We start from the raw sequence: 16,275 nt of genomic DNA, 5'->3' as shown, positions 1-16,275 counted from the left end.
CAGTCCAAGCCAGGGCTTCTGGGTTCATTGCTCCTGGCCCTCTGGCTTCCCGGGCCTGCCCAAGTCCTGAGCCTGGGGAGTATGCATGGCAGGGCTGTCCCAAAGCCAGAGGGCTCTGGGAGCCCTGGATTGCAGATATGAAACTGACAAGGATCCCATCAGTTTCAGGCTGCCCAGTCCAGGGGAACACCATTCCCCTTAAATTGGTCTGGGTCCAAATCGGAACCAAACAAAACATAGAAACTCCCCTCGATCCGGGACCCTGCGTTTTATCCACTTCTCGGGGGGTAGAGGGGACACTTGGGACACATGCTGGGTCAAGATGCTGCCTGGATACTGAGTCCCCCACAGCTGCTCCTGTGCTCAGCCCCGATCCCCTCCCTAGGGTGACCAGATGTCCCGATAAAATCGGGACTGTCCCGATTTTTAGGTCTTTGTCCTGCATCCCCACATTGCGGATTTGGCCACTCCAGCATTTTGTTTTTTGCTTCAACTTCCCCCATGTGTCCCGGTATTTTCTCCATTAAATCTGGTCACCCTACCCCTCCCACATCTCATCTGAGCACCCAGTTCCCCCCCCTCTCCGCCCAGCCCCGCTTTGTCTCTATCACCTGACAGCTTTTGCCTTGGGCCTGGCCTATGCTATGAAGTTTTGCCGGTTAATTTTGCCTGCATTGGCATTGATCCCCTGTAGCAGCACACACAGACCTCCTGCAACAATCCCACAATGCCCCAACTTCATCTGAGAGCGGGCTGGGTCTCTAAGTCACCCACTGGGGGGAGGGGTAGCTCAGGGGTTTAAGCATTGGCCTGCTAACCCCAAGGTTGTGAGTTCAATTCTTGAGGGGGCCATATAGGGATCGGGGGCAAAAATTGGGGTTTGGTCCTGCTTTGAGCAGGGGGGTTGGACTAGATGACCTCCTGAGATCCCTTTCAACCCTGATATTCTATGATTCTATGTTGCAGCCCAGGGGAGAAATCCCACCCTGCCTGACCCCTCTTGAGACCGGTGGACAACCCAGAGCCTGATCAGGCATCCGCAAGGAGAGATTCATCAGAGACTTCCTCCTGCTGGGCACAGCTCACAGGGAGCGACTCGGCCCCCACAGGGACTAGGTGCCAAGGTCCTAGAATACACGCTGCTTCCTGCCCAGAACCCACCAACCATGTCTGGTGGCCACCCACGGCATGAAACCTGCACCCTCCGCCAGGCTGTAGCCTGGCAGGTGAGAGGGGTCCATCTTCTAGGGACCGCTGATCTCACTCCCCTCCTCCTCTGTGGGGAGCCACCGTCCCCTCCCCAGCCCCAGAGCCAGGTCAGGAGAATTGGGGTCCTGGGGTGCTGCTTGGCTCTGTGATCCCTGTCGGAGGGAAGGGAATACTGGCTACCTTCATTAACCCCTGGTGCTGCCATATCATCGGGGCCTGGGTCAGTGCGAAGGCAGCCAAGTGTGTCTGTCCCCGTCACCTCCTGCACGGGGCAGACTTTTGCTCACCTTTATCCTCCTGCACATCAGCCCAAGGGATCGGCTCCCCCTGCTCAGGCTGCAGCTCAAGCTCCTGCAGAGGGCTAGGCCGGCTTGCCCCAAGCCAGCCACCACTCCCTGAGCTCCAAGGATCCAGCTCTCGCCGGAGGCTGCAGCTTCGCCTCCCCGGGGAGCAGCAAAGAGACTGTCCTGGCCCCGGAAATGTGCACACAGAAGAGCAGCATGTCACGGTGACTATACCCAAGCCCCACCCCGGAGTCTCTCCCATGTACTGCGGCACCCCAGTTGGGGCCTGACACCAAGCACCTGCCCTGGACAGATCCTGCTTTAATGCACCTCCACATCATGGGAACCCAAGAGCAGAGGGACAAGGCCAGGGGCTCCCGGGGCTTTTTCCAGGGGTGAACGCAGTTCCACTAGGATCTTCGCTCTCAGCTGGATGTTGGTCCATTGGTCCAGCTGGCCTGGTCTCCCACCGTGACCAACTCACGATGCCTCATGGGCCAGCAAGGCCCCCATGCAACCCAGGGGAGAAATCCCACCCTGCCTGATCCCTCTAGAGACCGGTGGGCAACCCAGAGCCTGAGTCCTGGATGCCTGATGCAAAGCTCAGTGCTGCCCTGAGCCAGGGGCTCCTGACGGGCGACCCGCAGAGCTCTGGCGGGGGGACAGTGGGAGGCGGGGGAGGGGGCATGGCTGGGCACATGGCACCAGATCCTTTGCAGCCTTTCCAGCTGCTAAAAGTACTTTGAACCGTTTCCTTATTTCCCTTCCCCACGTCAGCAAGCGCTGGACGGGAGGGGCCAGGCTGGGGGGGAAGGTGGGGCCAGGTGATGTGAGAAGAAGAGTGCAAAGGGCGGAGGCGGTGTGGCAGGGGTTTGGGGAGGAAGAGGAGGCCAGGTGGAGGGATAGCTCAGTGGTTTGAGTATTGGCCTGCTAAACCCAGGGTTGTGAGCTCAATCCTTGAGGGGGCTGTCATGGAGTCCCCAGGCGATGCTCTGGAACTGCTCCCCACGAAGACAGGCAGGACTCTGGGGAAGTCTCCTCTCTGAGCAGCCTGTCCCCAGGGCAAGAAGCTCACCCGGCTTCCACCTTCCTGGGTCTGACCTCGGAGCATTCAGCATCCTCTGAATCCCCTCTGTGCGCTTCCCACAGCGAGTCCGCCCAGGCGGGGTGCTGGGGAAGCCAGAGGGTCCTGCCCCCCAACTTTGCAGCCAGACGGGACTCTCAGCCAGCCAGTAAAACAGAAGGTTTATTAGACGACAGGAACATGGTCTAAAGCAGACCTTATAGGTGCAGAGAACAGGACCCCTCAGCTGGGTCCATTTTGGGGGGCAGGGAGCCAGACAACCACGTCTGCACTCCTCATCCCCAGCCAGCCCCAAACTGAAACTCCCTCCGGCCCCTCCTCCTCTGGGCTTTGTTCCTTTCCCGGGCCAGGAGGGCACCGGATTCCTTTGTTCTCCAACCCTTTAGCTCTCACCTTGCAGGGGGGAAGGGCCAGGCCATCAGTGGCCAGGAGACAGGGTGTCGGCCATTCCCTGTGTCCAGACCCCTGCACACACCTGCCCTCAGGGACTCTGCAACGATCACACCCCCTTATCCCACCCCCTAGAGACTTAAGAACTGCAGGGATGGGGGGGGGGTGAAGAACGGAGCAAAGTGCCAGCAGCTCCCTCCCACGGAGGCACGTGTCCTTACCCAGCCGTTCCCCCACTGAACCTTCCAGCCGGCACAGCCATAGTTAACTGTGAACCACCACCTCTTCCCCTCCGGCTGGCAGCACAGATCTCACCCCCTGGCATCCCTTCACCTCCCAGCCCTGCCGTGCAGCCGCCGCCCTCCACCCCAGAGCCAGCTGCATTTGGGCCATGACGTCTTTCCCACATTGCAAAGCGTAGGCGGACTCAACTCTGGGGGGGAAGGGGTTAATGTCTCCACACCTCCGGGGCTAAGGCTGCCCTGCTCGGGTTGGGACCCAGGCCCAGGCCCAGGCCCCTGGACAAGAAGCGTCCAGCTCAGGCCCTGTTGCGCAAACACCTCAGCTGGGGGGTGTGTGTGGGGGGGGTGGGAGTCAGGGGAAGCACCTGGAGCCACAGCCTGGAGTCTGACCCCAGCCACAAAGTGGGTGCAGGGAACCTGTCCCGCATGGCGCTGATCAGCTGGCTGGTCCCCTGCACCCACCCTGCCAGCCAAGTTCCCCTGCCCTGTCTGCAGCCCCAACCCCAACCCCACCCCCAGCAAGATGCCAGCAGCTGCCTGCTCTGACCCTGCCAGGCCAAGGAGTCACCCCTGGCTGGCGCGTGCAGGTGCCTCCGGGCTGGGCTCAACCCACCCATTGAGGCTGGGCGTAGCTGGGCCCTATGGGCACCGTGGTCAGCACCCGCTCAGCCCTGGGTGCTGCCACAGACAGAGCCCAGACACAGCGGCGGGAGCCAGGGAGGGGAAGCTAAAACCAGGTCACGGCTCTTCTCTTTAAAAAAAACAAAGCAGTGTTTATTCACCCCACAGCCCACTCAGCCCCTCAGGACAGTGAGGAGACCCCCCTGCTCCCGTCCACCACGTGGCGGTGGGGGGCTGCCACGGGCATTTCAAAAAACAAAGAGAAGCCACAAGTGAGGCTGTGAAGTGGTGCCATCTGCTGCCGAGCTCCTGCTTGCCGTGCAGTGGTATGATCCGTGGCAGGGCTCCAGCTCAGCCTGTGGCCCCCTCAACCTGCCATGGTCTGATCCGTGGCCAGCACTCCAACTTAGTCGGCAGTGGTATCACCCATAGCTCCCCTTACCACGCAGTGGTATGATCCGTGGCCTGCTCACCCGTACTGGTATGATCTCTGGCAGGGCTCCAGCTCACGCCGCAGTGGTATTGCCCGTGGTCCCCCTCACCATGCAGTAGACTGATCCGTGGCAGGGCTCCAGCCAAATCTGGAGGCGGCGGTATCACCCGTGGCCTCCTCACCATGTAGTGGTATTGCCCGTGGCTTGCCACGGGGTCTCTCTCTGCCCACAATTTGCGATTGGTCGGGCCCGGGCACCTCTGCGTCGGGGACCTCCAGCCAAGGGCAGCGCTTCTGCCTCTCGCATGCCTGCCCGCCTCAGCGTCCCCACTGCCAAGGGCCTCTCTCCCCGGCGCCCTCTCCAGCCCAGCCAGACCCTGCCCCCAGGACTCCTTGCCACCCCCATCACATGCCACCCCATGTGCCCCCATCATGGCATCCCAGCTCCTCCTCCTCCCCCCCACAAGGGGGAAATGTGCCCTCCTCAGACCTCACACCCTCCAGGCCCCTCTGCGGGGTAAGGGGGGAGAGTTGGCTACTCCCCGCCCCCTCACTCCTTGGGACAGTGCCTACCACCTCCCCATTATAAAGCCCCCAGGGCCCATGGACTGAGCCTTCCCCTGCCCTGGAGGGGACCCTCTATGTGGGATCCCTCCGCCCCTCTACCAGCAAGGGGGTCAGTCAGTGCCAACTGGGACGGGAGCTAGACCGAGACACCCCGCGCCCTCATCCAGTCCAGGGGCTGCCACGTGGCTCCCGGCCACGGCTCGCCCAGGGTGCCCGCCTCACCTCAGGCACAAAGCCTCTGGACGCTCGACCCCGGACCGACTGCCGCCTCCCAGCCCCCCTATAGTCCCTTGGTGCCCTGCACCAGCAGCGTAGCCTTGGCCACCTTCGGCCGCCCCCGGCGCCGCAGCAGGCGGGCAGCGTTCTCCGGCAGGGGCGGCTGGTAGCGGTAACGGTAGCCGTAGGCCCGCAGGTGGTAGGTCAGGAACTCCAGGGTGTACATCAGCTCGGGGCTCACGTAGTGGAAGGAGACGGCCAGGTCGGAGCAGCACTGGGGGCCCTGCAGAGCGCGGGAGGGCAAGGGTTCATGGGAGAGGCCCCGAGCCAGGCAAAGGGGTGTGAATAGGGCAGGAGGAGCAGCCCCAATAGAGATCCCCCCCTTCCCACCCACCCCCCTGGTGCAAGCCACGGGACCGTCCTGCTAGGAGCCTCCAATGAGCAGCAAACAGGCAGCGTGCTGGACCTCCCCCCAACTCCCTGCCCCCAATCCCATCCCTGCTCCCTTGGGGGCAGAACGGGCGTTGGCTCTGGACCAGGATCTGGCCCCCCTCGGGGCAGCACCGCTGGCTGGCTACTGCTATTAACTCTGCCCGCTTATCCACTGGGTTCCACGGGGCACCGCGATCCCCCGCAGCTTCGGGAGCTGCCCATCTGCAGGAGCGCGGGCACGCAAAAGTACCAGAGGCCCCAGGGACCAAGCCAACGTGAGGCTGAGACCCACCCCTTCCACGAGAGGCCACCGGTGGGACCCAGGCAGCTACATGGGGTCCACGTGCTGCTGGGGGGTCTTAGAGGCCCGCGGGCTGGGTACCTGGCACCCCGGCCTGGACCACGGAACCACCTCCCCTGGCCACGGAGAAGCCGGAACAGCAGGGCCTGCGCTCAGTTCGGCCTGGGCACCCGCGCCCGAAGGATGCCACGAGGGGATAAAAGCAGCCCAGGCACCCAGGCCCAGGGGAGAGGAAGGGAAGGCAGCCGGGGCACCCACGCCCAGAGGGTACCACGGGAGGGAGGCACGCAGGCGGCCACATACCTCCACAATGGGATAGTAGCAGTAGTTCCAGTACCAGAAGCTCTTGGAGAACTTCCCGGTGAGGTGGGATTCGGGCCCAAAGGGGTGGAAAGTCTCCCGCCCAGCGGCGTCCCGGGAGTCCCCCGCCCGCACCCCCATCTTCTCCATGCACTGGCCCAGCGCCAGGTCCTCCACCGAGGTGGTGTGGCTGCACACCTGGGTCCTGAAGCCCTCCACGAAGCGCCTCAGGGCCTCCTTGCTGAGGACGTAGCCGGCCCCGCCGCTCATGTAGCCCTGCTTGGCGAAGGGCTTGAAGCGCTTCCCGAAGTAGACGGGCGCCTCGGGCGTGTGGTTGGCCAGCAGCCAGCGCAGGTTGTCCAGCACCACGAAGGTGTCGTCGTCCGCCTTGAGGAACCAGTCGGCCTGCTCCAGGTGGTGCTGGTGGACATACTGGAAGGCCCGGATGGTTTTCCAGTACAGCTGGTCCCGGCCTTCCTTGGTGTCCAGCCCCACGGCGGGGAAGCCGTCGTCCTGCACCGAGCTCATGAAGAGCACCACGTTGCAGTGCCGCGCCCACGTGGCCTGGACGTGCCGGGCCTTGGTCTCCAGGTTGCTGGGGGCCGTCATGACCCAGCACAGGATCCGCACCTTGCTGTACAGCTCGGCCGCGGTGACGCTGACCTCCCCTGGGCACGGAGAGAGCATTAGGCGCACGGGGGCGGCCGGGGGAGACACCCCCACCTCCCCAATTGCCCCAAGACTGAGCCGGCCCCTGGCATTGCAGGTAGGCGCAGGCACCGGTGCCAGGGCCTCCCGGAGCCCATCGAACCTGGTGTACACGCTGAACCGGGCAAGGACAATGGGAGGTGAGGTGGGGCAGGCTTCTCTCATTTATTGAAAGTGCAATAAATCTAGGCCAGGGTGAAACTGCCCAGGAGGGACCATTCTCCAGTTCCCCCTGCCACCCACCTCCGGGGGGCAATTCCTGCCAATTCCAGTGCACGCGCTGGCCAGCTGCACAGCTGCATCAGGGGTTCCCTGCCCCGGCGCCAGGATCCCCTCCGTCTCCGCCAAGCAGCCTCCCGAAGGGGGCAGGGGAGTGGAGGTGTGAAGGCTGCAGGGGGCTGGTGATTTTCCGGGGGTCTCCTGCCAGCTGGCACAGGAGGGGAGCTGCAGCCGAGTGGAGGATGGCGCCCGATCCCCCTAGTGCGGCTGCCAGGATCAATCTGAGGGGATCCCCCAGGGGCAAGCGAGCCCTGGCCCATCTGTGTCCACCCCACCCCACAGCCCCTGGTCCCAGCTTGGCTGCCCTGCTCCCTCTCCCAGCCTCTGCACGATCAATCCACAGCCCCCCACCCCCTCTCCCGTACGGCCACCGCACCCCACGGCCCTTGCAGGATCCCTCCATCCCCCCAGTGCCTCCCAACATTGGCATCGCCCACCTGAGAGGTGCGGGTGGCCAGTGCTGAGGAGCGCCAGGTGCTGGACGACCCAGAAGGAGTCGACATCAGGGTGGGGTGTCTGGCTCTCGGGGCCCGGGGGCTGCGGCCAGAGCAGGCCGTTGAGCAGGTAGAAAGTGCTGAGGAAGCCGATCACGATGCCCACATAGAAGGCCAGCCAGGGGCCCTTGAAACCCCCCAGCACCATGCTGCCCAGGGAGGGCTTCACACGGCCTAGGGGGAGAGAGCGGGTCAGGATGCTGGCGTGGGGGGCGCTGAGTGAAGCCACCAGAAAGGGCGACTCTTCCCCGCACCTTCCCCGCACCTTCCAGCTTAATCGTTAATTAACAGCCAGGCTCAGCTGGGACAGGAGCAGAATCCAAAGCTAAACCCATAAAGGGGCAGAGACAGTGGAAACACCGCCCCCCCCACCCCCCTGGCACCGGTGCCCGCACCCTGCCAGGGTCCAGGATCTGACCACTTTGTCCCAACTGTTCCCCCACCTGGCCGGGATTTCTGCCCCACACTATCCCCCCTCCCCAGTTCCTTCTGCAACACTTGTAGCCCTGAGCGAGCTGGGACAGGGATCGATCCCCAGTCCCCCACCCCCTACAGCCCCCAGGGTCGTGGCAGAGATGGGGGACTAGGAAGAGGGAAGCCAGCCAGAGGCACATTTGCTAGGAATGTCCTGACCCAGCAAACATGCCAGGAGGATGATGGGGGGCTCATCCCCAGGGCCTGTCCTGCTGGGCGGTGAGGCAGGAAAGGTGTGGGGGGGCATCAGTCTTCAGAGGGGACCCTAACCTGAGCTCCCACCCCAGGGGGATGCTAGCGACTCCAGGGGGACCCAGCCCACGGGTCTGCCTGGGCAATTGCTACCACAAGCAGGATGTTGGCAGAGGCTATTCCACCCCTTCCACCCCTCACGGGCCCGCGTCCCCCCCCACGGGACGGGTCCTGCCCTTCTGCTCCGGGGACCCCGGCCCTCTTCCGGGCTCACAGCTGGCTCAGAAATGAGGTGGAAATAACCCCAAACCCACAGAGCGGTGGAGTGGGGGGGGGGAGGGGGGGAAGCAGAGGCAGACAACCAGAGAGCAACAGTCAGGTCTAAACTAGGTCAATCCATCCCAATGGGTGACGCCAGCACCTTCAGGGAGTCTATGGGGCTGGGCAGCCACGCGTGGGGGAACCAGACCTCCCTCCACCACCTCAAGCCTCCCCACCCCATGATGGGAAGTGTCTCCCCCTCCCAGCCCCTTTGCCATTCCTGCCCCCAAGCATCTGGGGGGAGCTGCCCCCCATCACTCACCAGGAGAGCGTAGCCCCTAGGCAGCCAACAGCGCCCCAGAGACTCCAACAGGTGGTTGGGATCCAATGAGCACCCCAACCCCTGTCCCCCCCAGGCTGCTGGGAAGGGCTGGTGGCCACAGCAAACAGGAGCTGGCTGATGAGCACCGAGGAGGGGTTTCTATAGCAACCGGGGGGGGGAGCTCTCTGTCCAGCCAGACCCCGCTGGAGGGAGGGGATGGATGGACAGAGGGACAGACCCGCCCAGCGCACTTCACATGGCCCCCCTGGATCTCCTCCCCACCTAGGCCTCCACCCACCCAGTGCCCCCCCACCCTCCTCGTGGCACCCCCATGCAGTGCCCTCCATCCCTGCCCCCAGTGCAGCCAGTATCCTTGCCCTCAAGGGACCTTCCATATGCCCCAGGTTCCCACCCCAGCATCCAAGGGGACCCTCAGCCAGCACCCCCCATCTCCTGCCCCCCTCCACCCAGAACACCGTCTGATTCAAGTGATCCAGACAGCCCCAGAGCCCCACCCTGCAACCTCCATCTCCCCGCTCCAGGGGCGCCCCCCCACACACACACTGACACCTGGCACCCACGCCGAGCCGCCCCCCACCTTCCGTTCAGAGCTGGGCTCTTTACTCGCCAGCCCCTGGAGGGCTCAGAGCCAGGCTGGTCTCCTCTCCCTAAGTGGGACTGGCCCCAGAATTAAATTAACCCCCTAGCACCCACAGTCCAGGTTCTTCTGTTTGCAGTAGGGGTCACCTTCCCATCCGAGTGGAGTGCAGGGGCCAGGGGAATTAAGGGACAGGAGCAGAGCAAGACAAAGGGCACCAGGGTACAACCCTGCAGAGGGAGCGATCCTAGGACCCAAGCAGACGGGGCAGCCCCACGGCAGGGGAGAGAGCGGGGTGGGCAGAGAGAGATGCCCTCTCTGTGGGCAGAAGGAGGAGAACAGAGAAACCCTGGGGGTGGGGACGGAAGGGGTCAGAGGGAAGAGGGAGGTAAGAGGGGCAGTGCCAGGGAAGGGAAGGAGCATCCAGGGGCAGAGGATGGGGGGCACTGGGGGGGGGGGGGGGAGTCCGGAGGACATGGGAGGGAGAGGGAAGGGAGCACCCAAAGGGAGACAGAGTGGCAGGGGGATGGGGCAGACGGGGGGACCCCGGGGGAGACGGGGTGGGGAGGGGAGGGGGAGACACCGGGTGGGAGTGGGGCAGAGGTGTGGGGAGAGATAGGGGGTGGGGCCGCTTTGATCTAAAGCCCCCCAAGTCTGGGGGGGTGTCAAGGGACCCGTGGCACCGTTACCTTCCCAGGGCCGCGGGAGCAGAGCAGAGCGGGGCGCGGCCGGACCCCCAGCAAAGCCCCCACCCCAGGCGCCCCACAGCCGCCACCTGCCAACGGAGTCTCAGCAGCGGAAGCTCCCAGCGCTACATTGTATCCAGCTCGGCCATAAGGCCCCGCCCCGTCCTGCGCCCATTGGCCGCCGGGCTGCCAGCCCCCACCCCAACCGGCTCCTCATTGGCTCAAGGACCCCCCACCCCCATACAGGGGGCCCTGGGGCAGGTTTCTTCCCCGTATGGGGGGAGACCTGGGGGGCAGACTCCCTGCCCCCCCGCGGATTGGGGGGGAGGACAAAGAAGGGGGAGGGGTAGTCACAAGGGGAGAGGACCCAGTCCCAGCCGCTCCCCCTCTTCAGCAAAGAAATGGGGGCCTGGGGAGGAGGAGGGGGAGGAGGAATGGGGGGAAGCGGGCTGGGGAGCTCCTTGCCCCATATCCGGGTGTGGTCCCACCCTACCCCAGTACCTGTCCCCCTGCCCCATAGCTGGGTGTGGGGAACATATGTTCCATATGTCCTGTAGCCGGGTGTGTCCCATGCCCTCTGCCCTGTTGGGGGGAGGTGTCCTCGCTTTGACGCCTCCTGTCTCCCTGCTGCTCACCTGGCTAGGCTGGTGGTTTTACTGGTTTGGCAGGAAATCCGTTTCCTGCCCTTCCCTGTGAAGCCAGATTGTACCTTACATGAGCAGGATGGAGCCCAGCCATTGTGCAGAGCGGTGGGGGTGGGGGCATGTTCATTGGGGGTTGAACCCTCCTACCCCTGCTGACACCCCACATGCCCCAGGGCAGGATTTGGTCCGCGCTGGGCTGGGGCCTATTCTCTGCAGGAGAAATGTTCGTTCTCCTTACCTGGATGAGTAGAAACAAAGAGCAGGATCTAAACGACCCCTTCATCTGATCCAGTGAGCTAACCGCACACAGCAGCTGCTCCTGGGGCAGGCACAAAATGCCCTGTGACCGGGGGCTGTTAGCAACCCAGGATGGAGCCCTATTCCCATTGCCCCAGGACACCTGTGCACACCTGCATGCAGCGGCTGTGGGACAGCCCAAAGCATGCCCCACCCCTACCCAAGGAAGGGGATTCCTGAACTGGGCCGAAGGCACAGGCCTGGATTTGCCAGCCTCAGATGGAGGCAGTAGGACAGGAGGCTGGGGGCGGGTGGGAGGACGGGTCCAATGGGCAACAATAAGACTCCTGCAGGCCCTGTCTGATCGCCCGCCCCTCCCCCCCCCGAGCCCTCTATTTGCACACACAGTGGCCCACTTTGCCCACAGAGCTGAAGTAATTGTGCATGAGTAAATCCGCTCCACAGAGTGGCAAAAAGTCAACAGCCCCTTCCCGAGCCTGACTGCAGCCAGCCCCCCGGGTCAATTGCACAAGCGGACCTGCTGCGAAGGCTAGAAAAACAGAAAGCCGGGATCCAGCAGGACCCAGATGTGGCCTGGCTGGCTAGATAGCCGCAGGGGCCAGAGGGCTGATGCCAAGGATGGCCTGCAACAGCTTGACAATACCCTGGTGTGACGAAGTGGGACCGTTCTTAATGTTTCTTCTGAATAGTGTGGGGGTGCCTCAGTTTCCCCTAGGCAGTTCTTAAGTATCTAGGTGGTGGGCTAAGGGTGTATGATCATTGCAGAGTCCTAGAGGGCAGGTGTGTGCAGGGGTCTGGACACAGAGAATGGCCGACACCCTGTTTCCTGGCAACTGATGGCCTAGCCCTTCCCCCCTCCAAGGTGAGAGCTGAAGGGCTGGAGAACAAAGGAATCCTGGCCCGGGAAAGGGACAAAGCCCAGAGGAGGGGGGGCTGGAGAGAGTTTCAGTTTGGGGCTGGCTGGGACATGGAGTGAAGTGCAGACGTGGTTGTCTGGCTCACTGCCCCCCAAAATGGACCCAGCTGAGGGGTCCTGTTCTCTGTACCTACAAGCTCTGTTTTAGACCATGTTCCTGTCGTTTAATAAACCCTCTGTTTTACTGGCTGGCTGAGAGTCCCGTCTGACTACGAAGTTGGGGTGCAGGACCCTCTGGCCCCCCCAGGACCCCACCTGGGCGGACTCGCTGTAGGAAGCACAGGGAGGGGCAGAGGAGGCTGAATGCTCCGAGGTCAGACCCAGGAAGGTGGAGCCGGGTGAGCTGTGTGTCCTGCAGACAGTCTGCTCCCAGAGAGGAGACTTCCCCAGAGTCCTGACTGGCTTCATGGGGAGCAGTTCCAGAGCATCGCCCAGAGACTCCGTGACAACTGGCGGCAGCGGTGGGATCTACTGCAGCCCGTGACGCAGTATGTGACTGGGGAGCAGTAAAACGAAGGGGGATTGATGGAGACCAGGCGTGCTGCTGAAGATTCAGAGAGAGACGGTTTCACCGGGCGGTTAACCCCTGAGAGTGTGTGACCAGAAAGAAGGACTTTTGCAGAAACAGGGTGCCCCAGGGGATTGCAGCGAGCGGTCCCAGGGGCGGAGGAGTCTGCAGCTCGACCCTGGCAAAGAGGTGGTGACCTCGAGAAGGGCTGGCACACTAGGGGTTCTCCCTGGAAACTATGGGGAACTGAGAGCACACAGGCCTGTGAGTCCACAACAACTTGGGAAGAGCGGAGTGATGGCCTGTCCCCGTCTCCTGAAGAAGGACATTGTAACCCTGTGCAGAAAGAGAGGGTTGAGCGTTGGAAAGTTCACCAAAGCACAGTTCATCCTGCAGCTGGAGGAGGATGACCGCTCTAAGGAACAGATTCCTGACCCCAAATGGGGCTAGAGCAGGATCTGGGAGCAGCTGGAGTAGTAGCCAGGCATCCCCAAGACTCCTGTCCCCGACCAGACGGGGGTCTTCACGATTGGGTTCCCCATCGGGGGATCCGAGACAGACGGGATTGGAGCTGAGTGCGAGAGAGCAAGAGGACCGGGAGAGACAGCGAGAGCCCGAGAAAGAGCTGCAGAAGCAGCAGCAGCATGAACTGGCGGTGGTGGGGTGGAGAGGCCTAGGGGACCTCCCAGGGGTGAGTGGGGATAGACCCCGGGGTGCCAGTTCCGCAGGGAACCTCAAGACTAAATTGTTGCCCCTGGTTAAGGTGGGGGGGGATGTGGATGCCACCTCACTGCCTTTGAGCAGGCTGGCGATTTGAACCAGGGGGACCCTGCAGAAAAGCCCCGGTGTCTAGCTCCCTTGCTGGGTCCCAAGGCCATAGACTCCATCAGCCAGATGGGTGGGGAGGTGGACAGGCTCCCACTCCTGATCTCAACCTATATGTCTGTGTGGAGTTTCCTGGGGTCAGGTCCCTCGGACCTCCAGTGGGAGCAGAAGGTGACGGTCAATGGGGAGACATTCCTGGGGTGGCGAGATCCTGGGACAGAGAGAACTGGTGTTAGGCCCTGGGTGGTGCAGCCTTAGATGCTGAGGGGCTGTGTGAGCTGGGTGAGGGTCCCAGGGACGAAGCCCCTCACCCTGCCTATGGCCCAGATCCCTGTGCAGACCCAGGAGGGGTGGGGCTGGCTGGCCATTGGGGTTCTCCAGGACACCAGCTGCGAGACCCTGTTATGGGGTGACTGTGTCTCTTTGGGACAGGATCCAGGCCTTGTTCCTGTAATGGCTGAGGGTTTGAATTTGAATCCAGGGAACCAATCGGTGGAGAGGGAAATGGTCAGTGAAAATGCAGATGACCTGGCTGGCAGGGGGGAGGAGCGGCTAGGCTCAGGATACCTGCCTGCCTGTAACCAGACCCCTGGGGCTGGGTGGGACAGAGAGATGCTCCCTGCCCCCTTGCATACCGGACATGGGGGCTCACGCTGGCTCTGATGCAGTGAGGAAAGCAGGGAGCTCGCTGCCTACCCCCTCTGGGACAGCAAGGGCAGTGCTGAGCACAGTGCGAGCTGAGACCCCAGCTGAGTGGGGGGAGACACAGGCAGGGCAGGGGATCTGTGGGGAGTGGCAAGGTGCTTGGTAACGGAAGTTTGGATGAGCCTAGGCAGCCTTGTGAGCTGACGGCTGTGTCTAGTCAGCAGGGTGGGAAGGCGAGGAGGGTGGAAGATGAGTGTCCCTGGACCTTACCTGTTAGCTGGGTGGAGAAGTGTGACAGGGAAGGAAACGTGCGTGTGTCTGTCAGGGGTATTGACTTGCCTATGGAGGGAGCTACCCTGGTCTCCAAGCAGTTGTCTGTGACCAGCCTTGTGTGCTGGGACAAGGGGAATGAGATCCCAAGCTGTGAGTCGGTAAAGGAGAAAATGTGTCCGGCTCTTCTTGGTCTGTGGAGCAGACAGAAGGGGCCTTTCAGCCTCTGATGGTTGAGAATAGTGCAGTTGTCTCAGAGTTGGTTCTGGATTCAGCTAAAGCCCAGGAAGGGAACGGTCCTAAGTTTGTGTCTGCTCGGGAGAATGGCCCTGTAACTAGGTCGCATCCAGTTAGTGTCTATGCAAAATCCCAGAGACCAGACAATTCTGGTGTTTGTATTTTGCCTGTTGCTAGTGTGTGGCAAAGGGAAGGAGAATGCTTCTGACCTTTTATCTAGGAAGTCTGTAAGTTTGCCTGAAAGGGGATTGTGTAGGAATCCGCTGGATGGGCCAGAGGTGATTCTGGATGTAAGGGAGACCCAGAAAGAGTCTGTTGTTGCTCAGGAAAGTGTACCTCTAGAGCAAGCCCTAGGTAAAGAGGGTAAAGGCAGAATTTCTGTGAGGGGTGAATTGTTGCATAGAAAAGCCCTAGGGAAAGGAATCCTCATGGAGTCTTTGCAAGCAGTTTACTGCAATTGAAGGGTGTGAAAGTGATTTAATCAAGAAAGTCTCCGTTCCTGACAGCCAGAAATTTTCTGTTGTGAATGGATCCGCTGACTTTCCTGTTGAAAGATCCAGTGTGGATAGCTTTGAGAAGGTCTCAGATGGAGTGAAAGCTGTTAAGAAAGGTAAACCGTCCTCTAACCAAGTGGTTGTGTTTGGCCAGCTTGTTGGGGAGACAAGGTTGTTGAGAAAGGGATGTCTCCATGCTAGTTCTGTAAGTGAACAGTATGTGGCCCAGGTCAAGATGGGGGCTCTTAACCAAGAGAGCCTGAATTGCAGCCCTCCAGACTGGAGCTCTGGGGGAAGACCCAGTCCCAGTTTGACCCCCTGGGGTTTTGGGGTGGCCAAAGGGCATGGGCTGCATAAACCTTCCCACATGCTGCCTGCGAGTGCTATCGACCACCCCCGACCTAAGGGAGGGCGTGAAACTGGAAGGGCCTGTTGTAACTCCCACCAAGGAATGGGAGAGATGCTGGGGCATCCATGGGAACGTTGGTGGCTTCGAACTTCCCCAGGTCACGAGCTAAAGTGACCCCGCTCAGTTTGATCTTGAAGGGGGGAGAGATGTGACGAAGTGGGACTGTTCTTAATGTTTCTTCTGAATAGTGTAGGGGTGCCTCAGTTTCCCCTATGCAGTTCTTAAGTCTTTAGGGGGTGGGATAAGGGTGTATGATCATTGCAGAGCCCTAGAGGGCAGGTGTGTGCAGGGGTCTGGACACAGAGAATGGCCGACACCCTGTTTTCTGGCAACTGATGGCCTGGCCCTTCCCCCCTGCAGAGTGAGAGCTAAAGGGTTGGAGAACAAAGGAATCTGGTGACCTCCTGGCCCGGTTAAGGAACAAAGCCCAGAGGAGGGGGCACTGGAGGGAGTTTCAGTTTGGGGCTGGCTGGGACATGGAGTGAAGGGCAGATGTGGTTGTCTGGCTCACTGCCCACCAAAATGGACCCAGCTGAGGGATCCTGTTCTCTGCACCTACAAGCTCTGTGTTAGACCATGTTCCTGTCATCCAATAAACCTTCTGTTTTACTGGCTGGCTGAGTCCCGTCTGACTGCGGAGTTGGGGGGCAGGACCCTCTGGCTTCCCCAGGACCCCGCCTGAGCGGACTCGCTGTGGGAAGCGCACAGAGGGGCAGAGGAGGCTGAATGCTCCGAGGTCAGACCCAGGAAGGTGGAGCCGGGTGAGCTGTGTGTCCTGCAGAGAGGCTGCTCCCAGAGAGGAGACTTGCCCAGAGTCCTGCCTGGCTTCATGGGGAGCAGTCCCAGAGCATCGCCTGGGGACTCCGTGACACCTGGTCAGACCCCTGGAAGGGCTGGGCCTGCCAAGTAGGGTTGCCAACCCTCCAGGCTTGGCCTGGCGTCTCCAGGAATTAAAGCTGAATCTTTAATTAAAGGT

General features: G+C 61.7%; 1 protein-coding gene across 2 annotated transcripts; it reads right to left on the bottom strand.

The window, feature by feature from the left end:
* Positions 1-2,721: 2,721 nt before the first annotated feature.
* Positions 2,722-10,233, bottom strand: LOC125627702 (glycoprotein-N-acetylgalactosamine 3-beta-galactosyltransferase 1-B). 2 transcript variants are annotated; one of them, XM_048832111.2, is made up of 4 exons: positions 10,097-10,233; positions 7,504-7,734; positions 6,083-6,747; positions 2,722-5,329 (listed from the first exon to the last, which is right to left on the bottom strand). In XM_048832111.2, the coding sequence occupies exons 2-4, from the start codon at positions 7,706-7,708 to the stop codon at positions 5,111-5,113; spliced, it is 1,089 nt and encodes a 362-aa protein (XP_048688068.1). In that variant the 5' UTR covers positions 7,709-7,734; positions 10,097-10,233; the 3' UTR covers positions 2,722-5,110. The 2 variants fall into 2 exon arrangements, with proteins under 2 accessions (XP_048688068.1, XP_074977701.1); XM_075121600.1 differs by having other exon boundaries at positions 6,278-6,747.
* Positions 10,234-16,275: the final 6,042 nt, after the last annotated feature.

This window comes from Caretta caretta, chromosome 20 (genome assembly GCF_965140235.1).
Source record: "Caretta caretta isolate rCarCar2 chromosome 20, rCarCar1.hap1, whole genome shotgun sequence".
In the NCBI taxonomy this organism is placed as follows: Eukaryota; Metazoa; Chordata; order Testudines; family Cheloniidae; genus Caretta; species Caretta caretta.
This window is presented reverse-complemented; position numbering and strand designations above follow the sequence as displayed.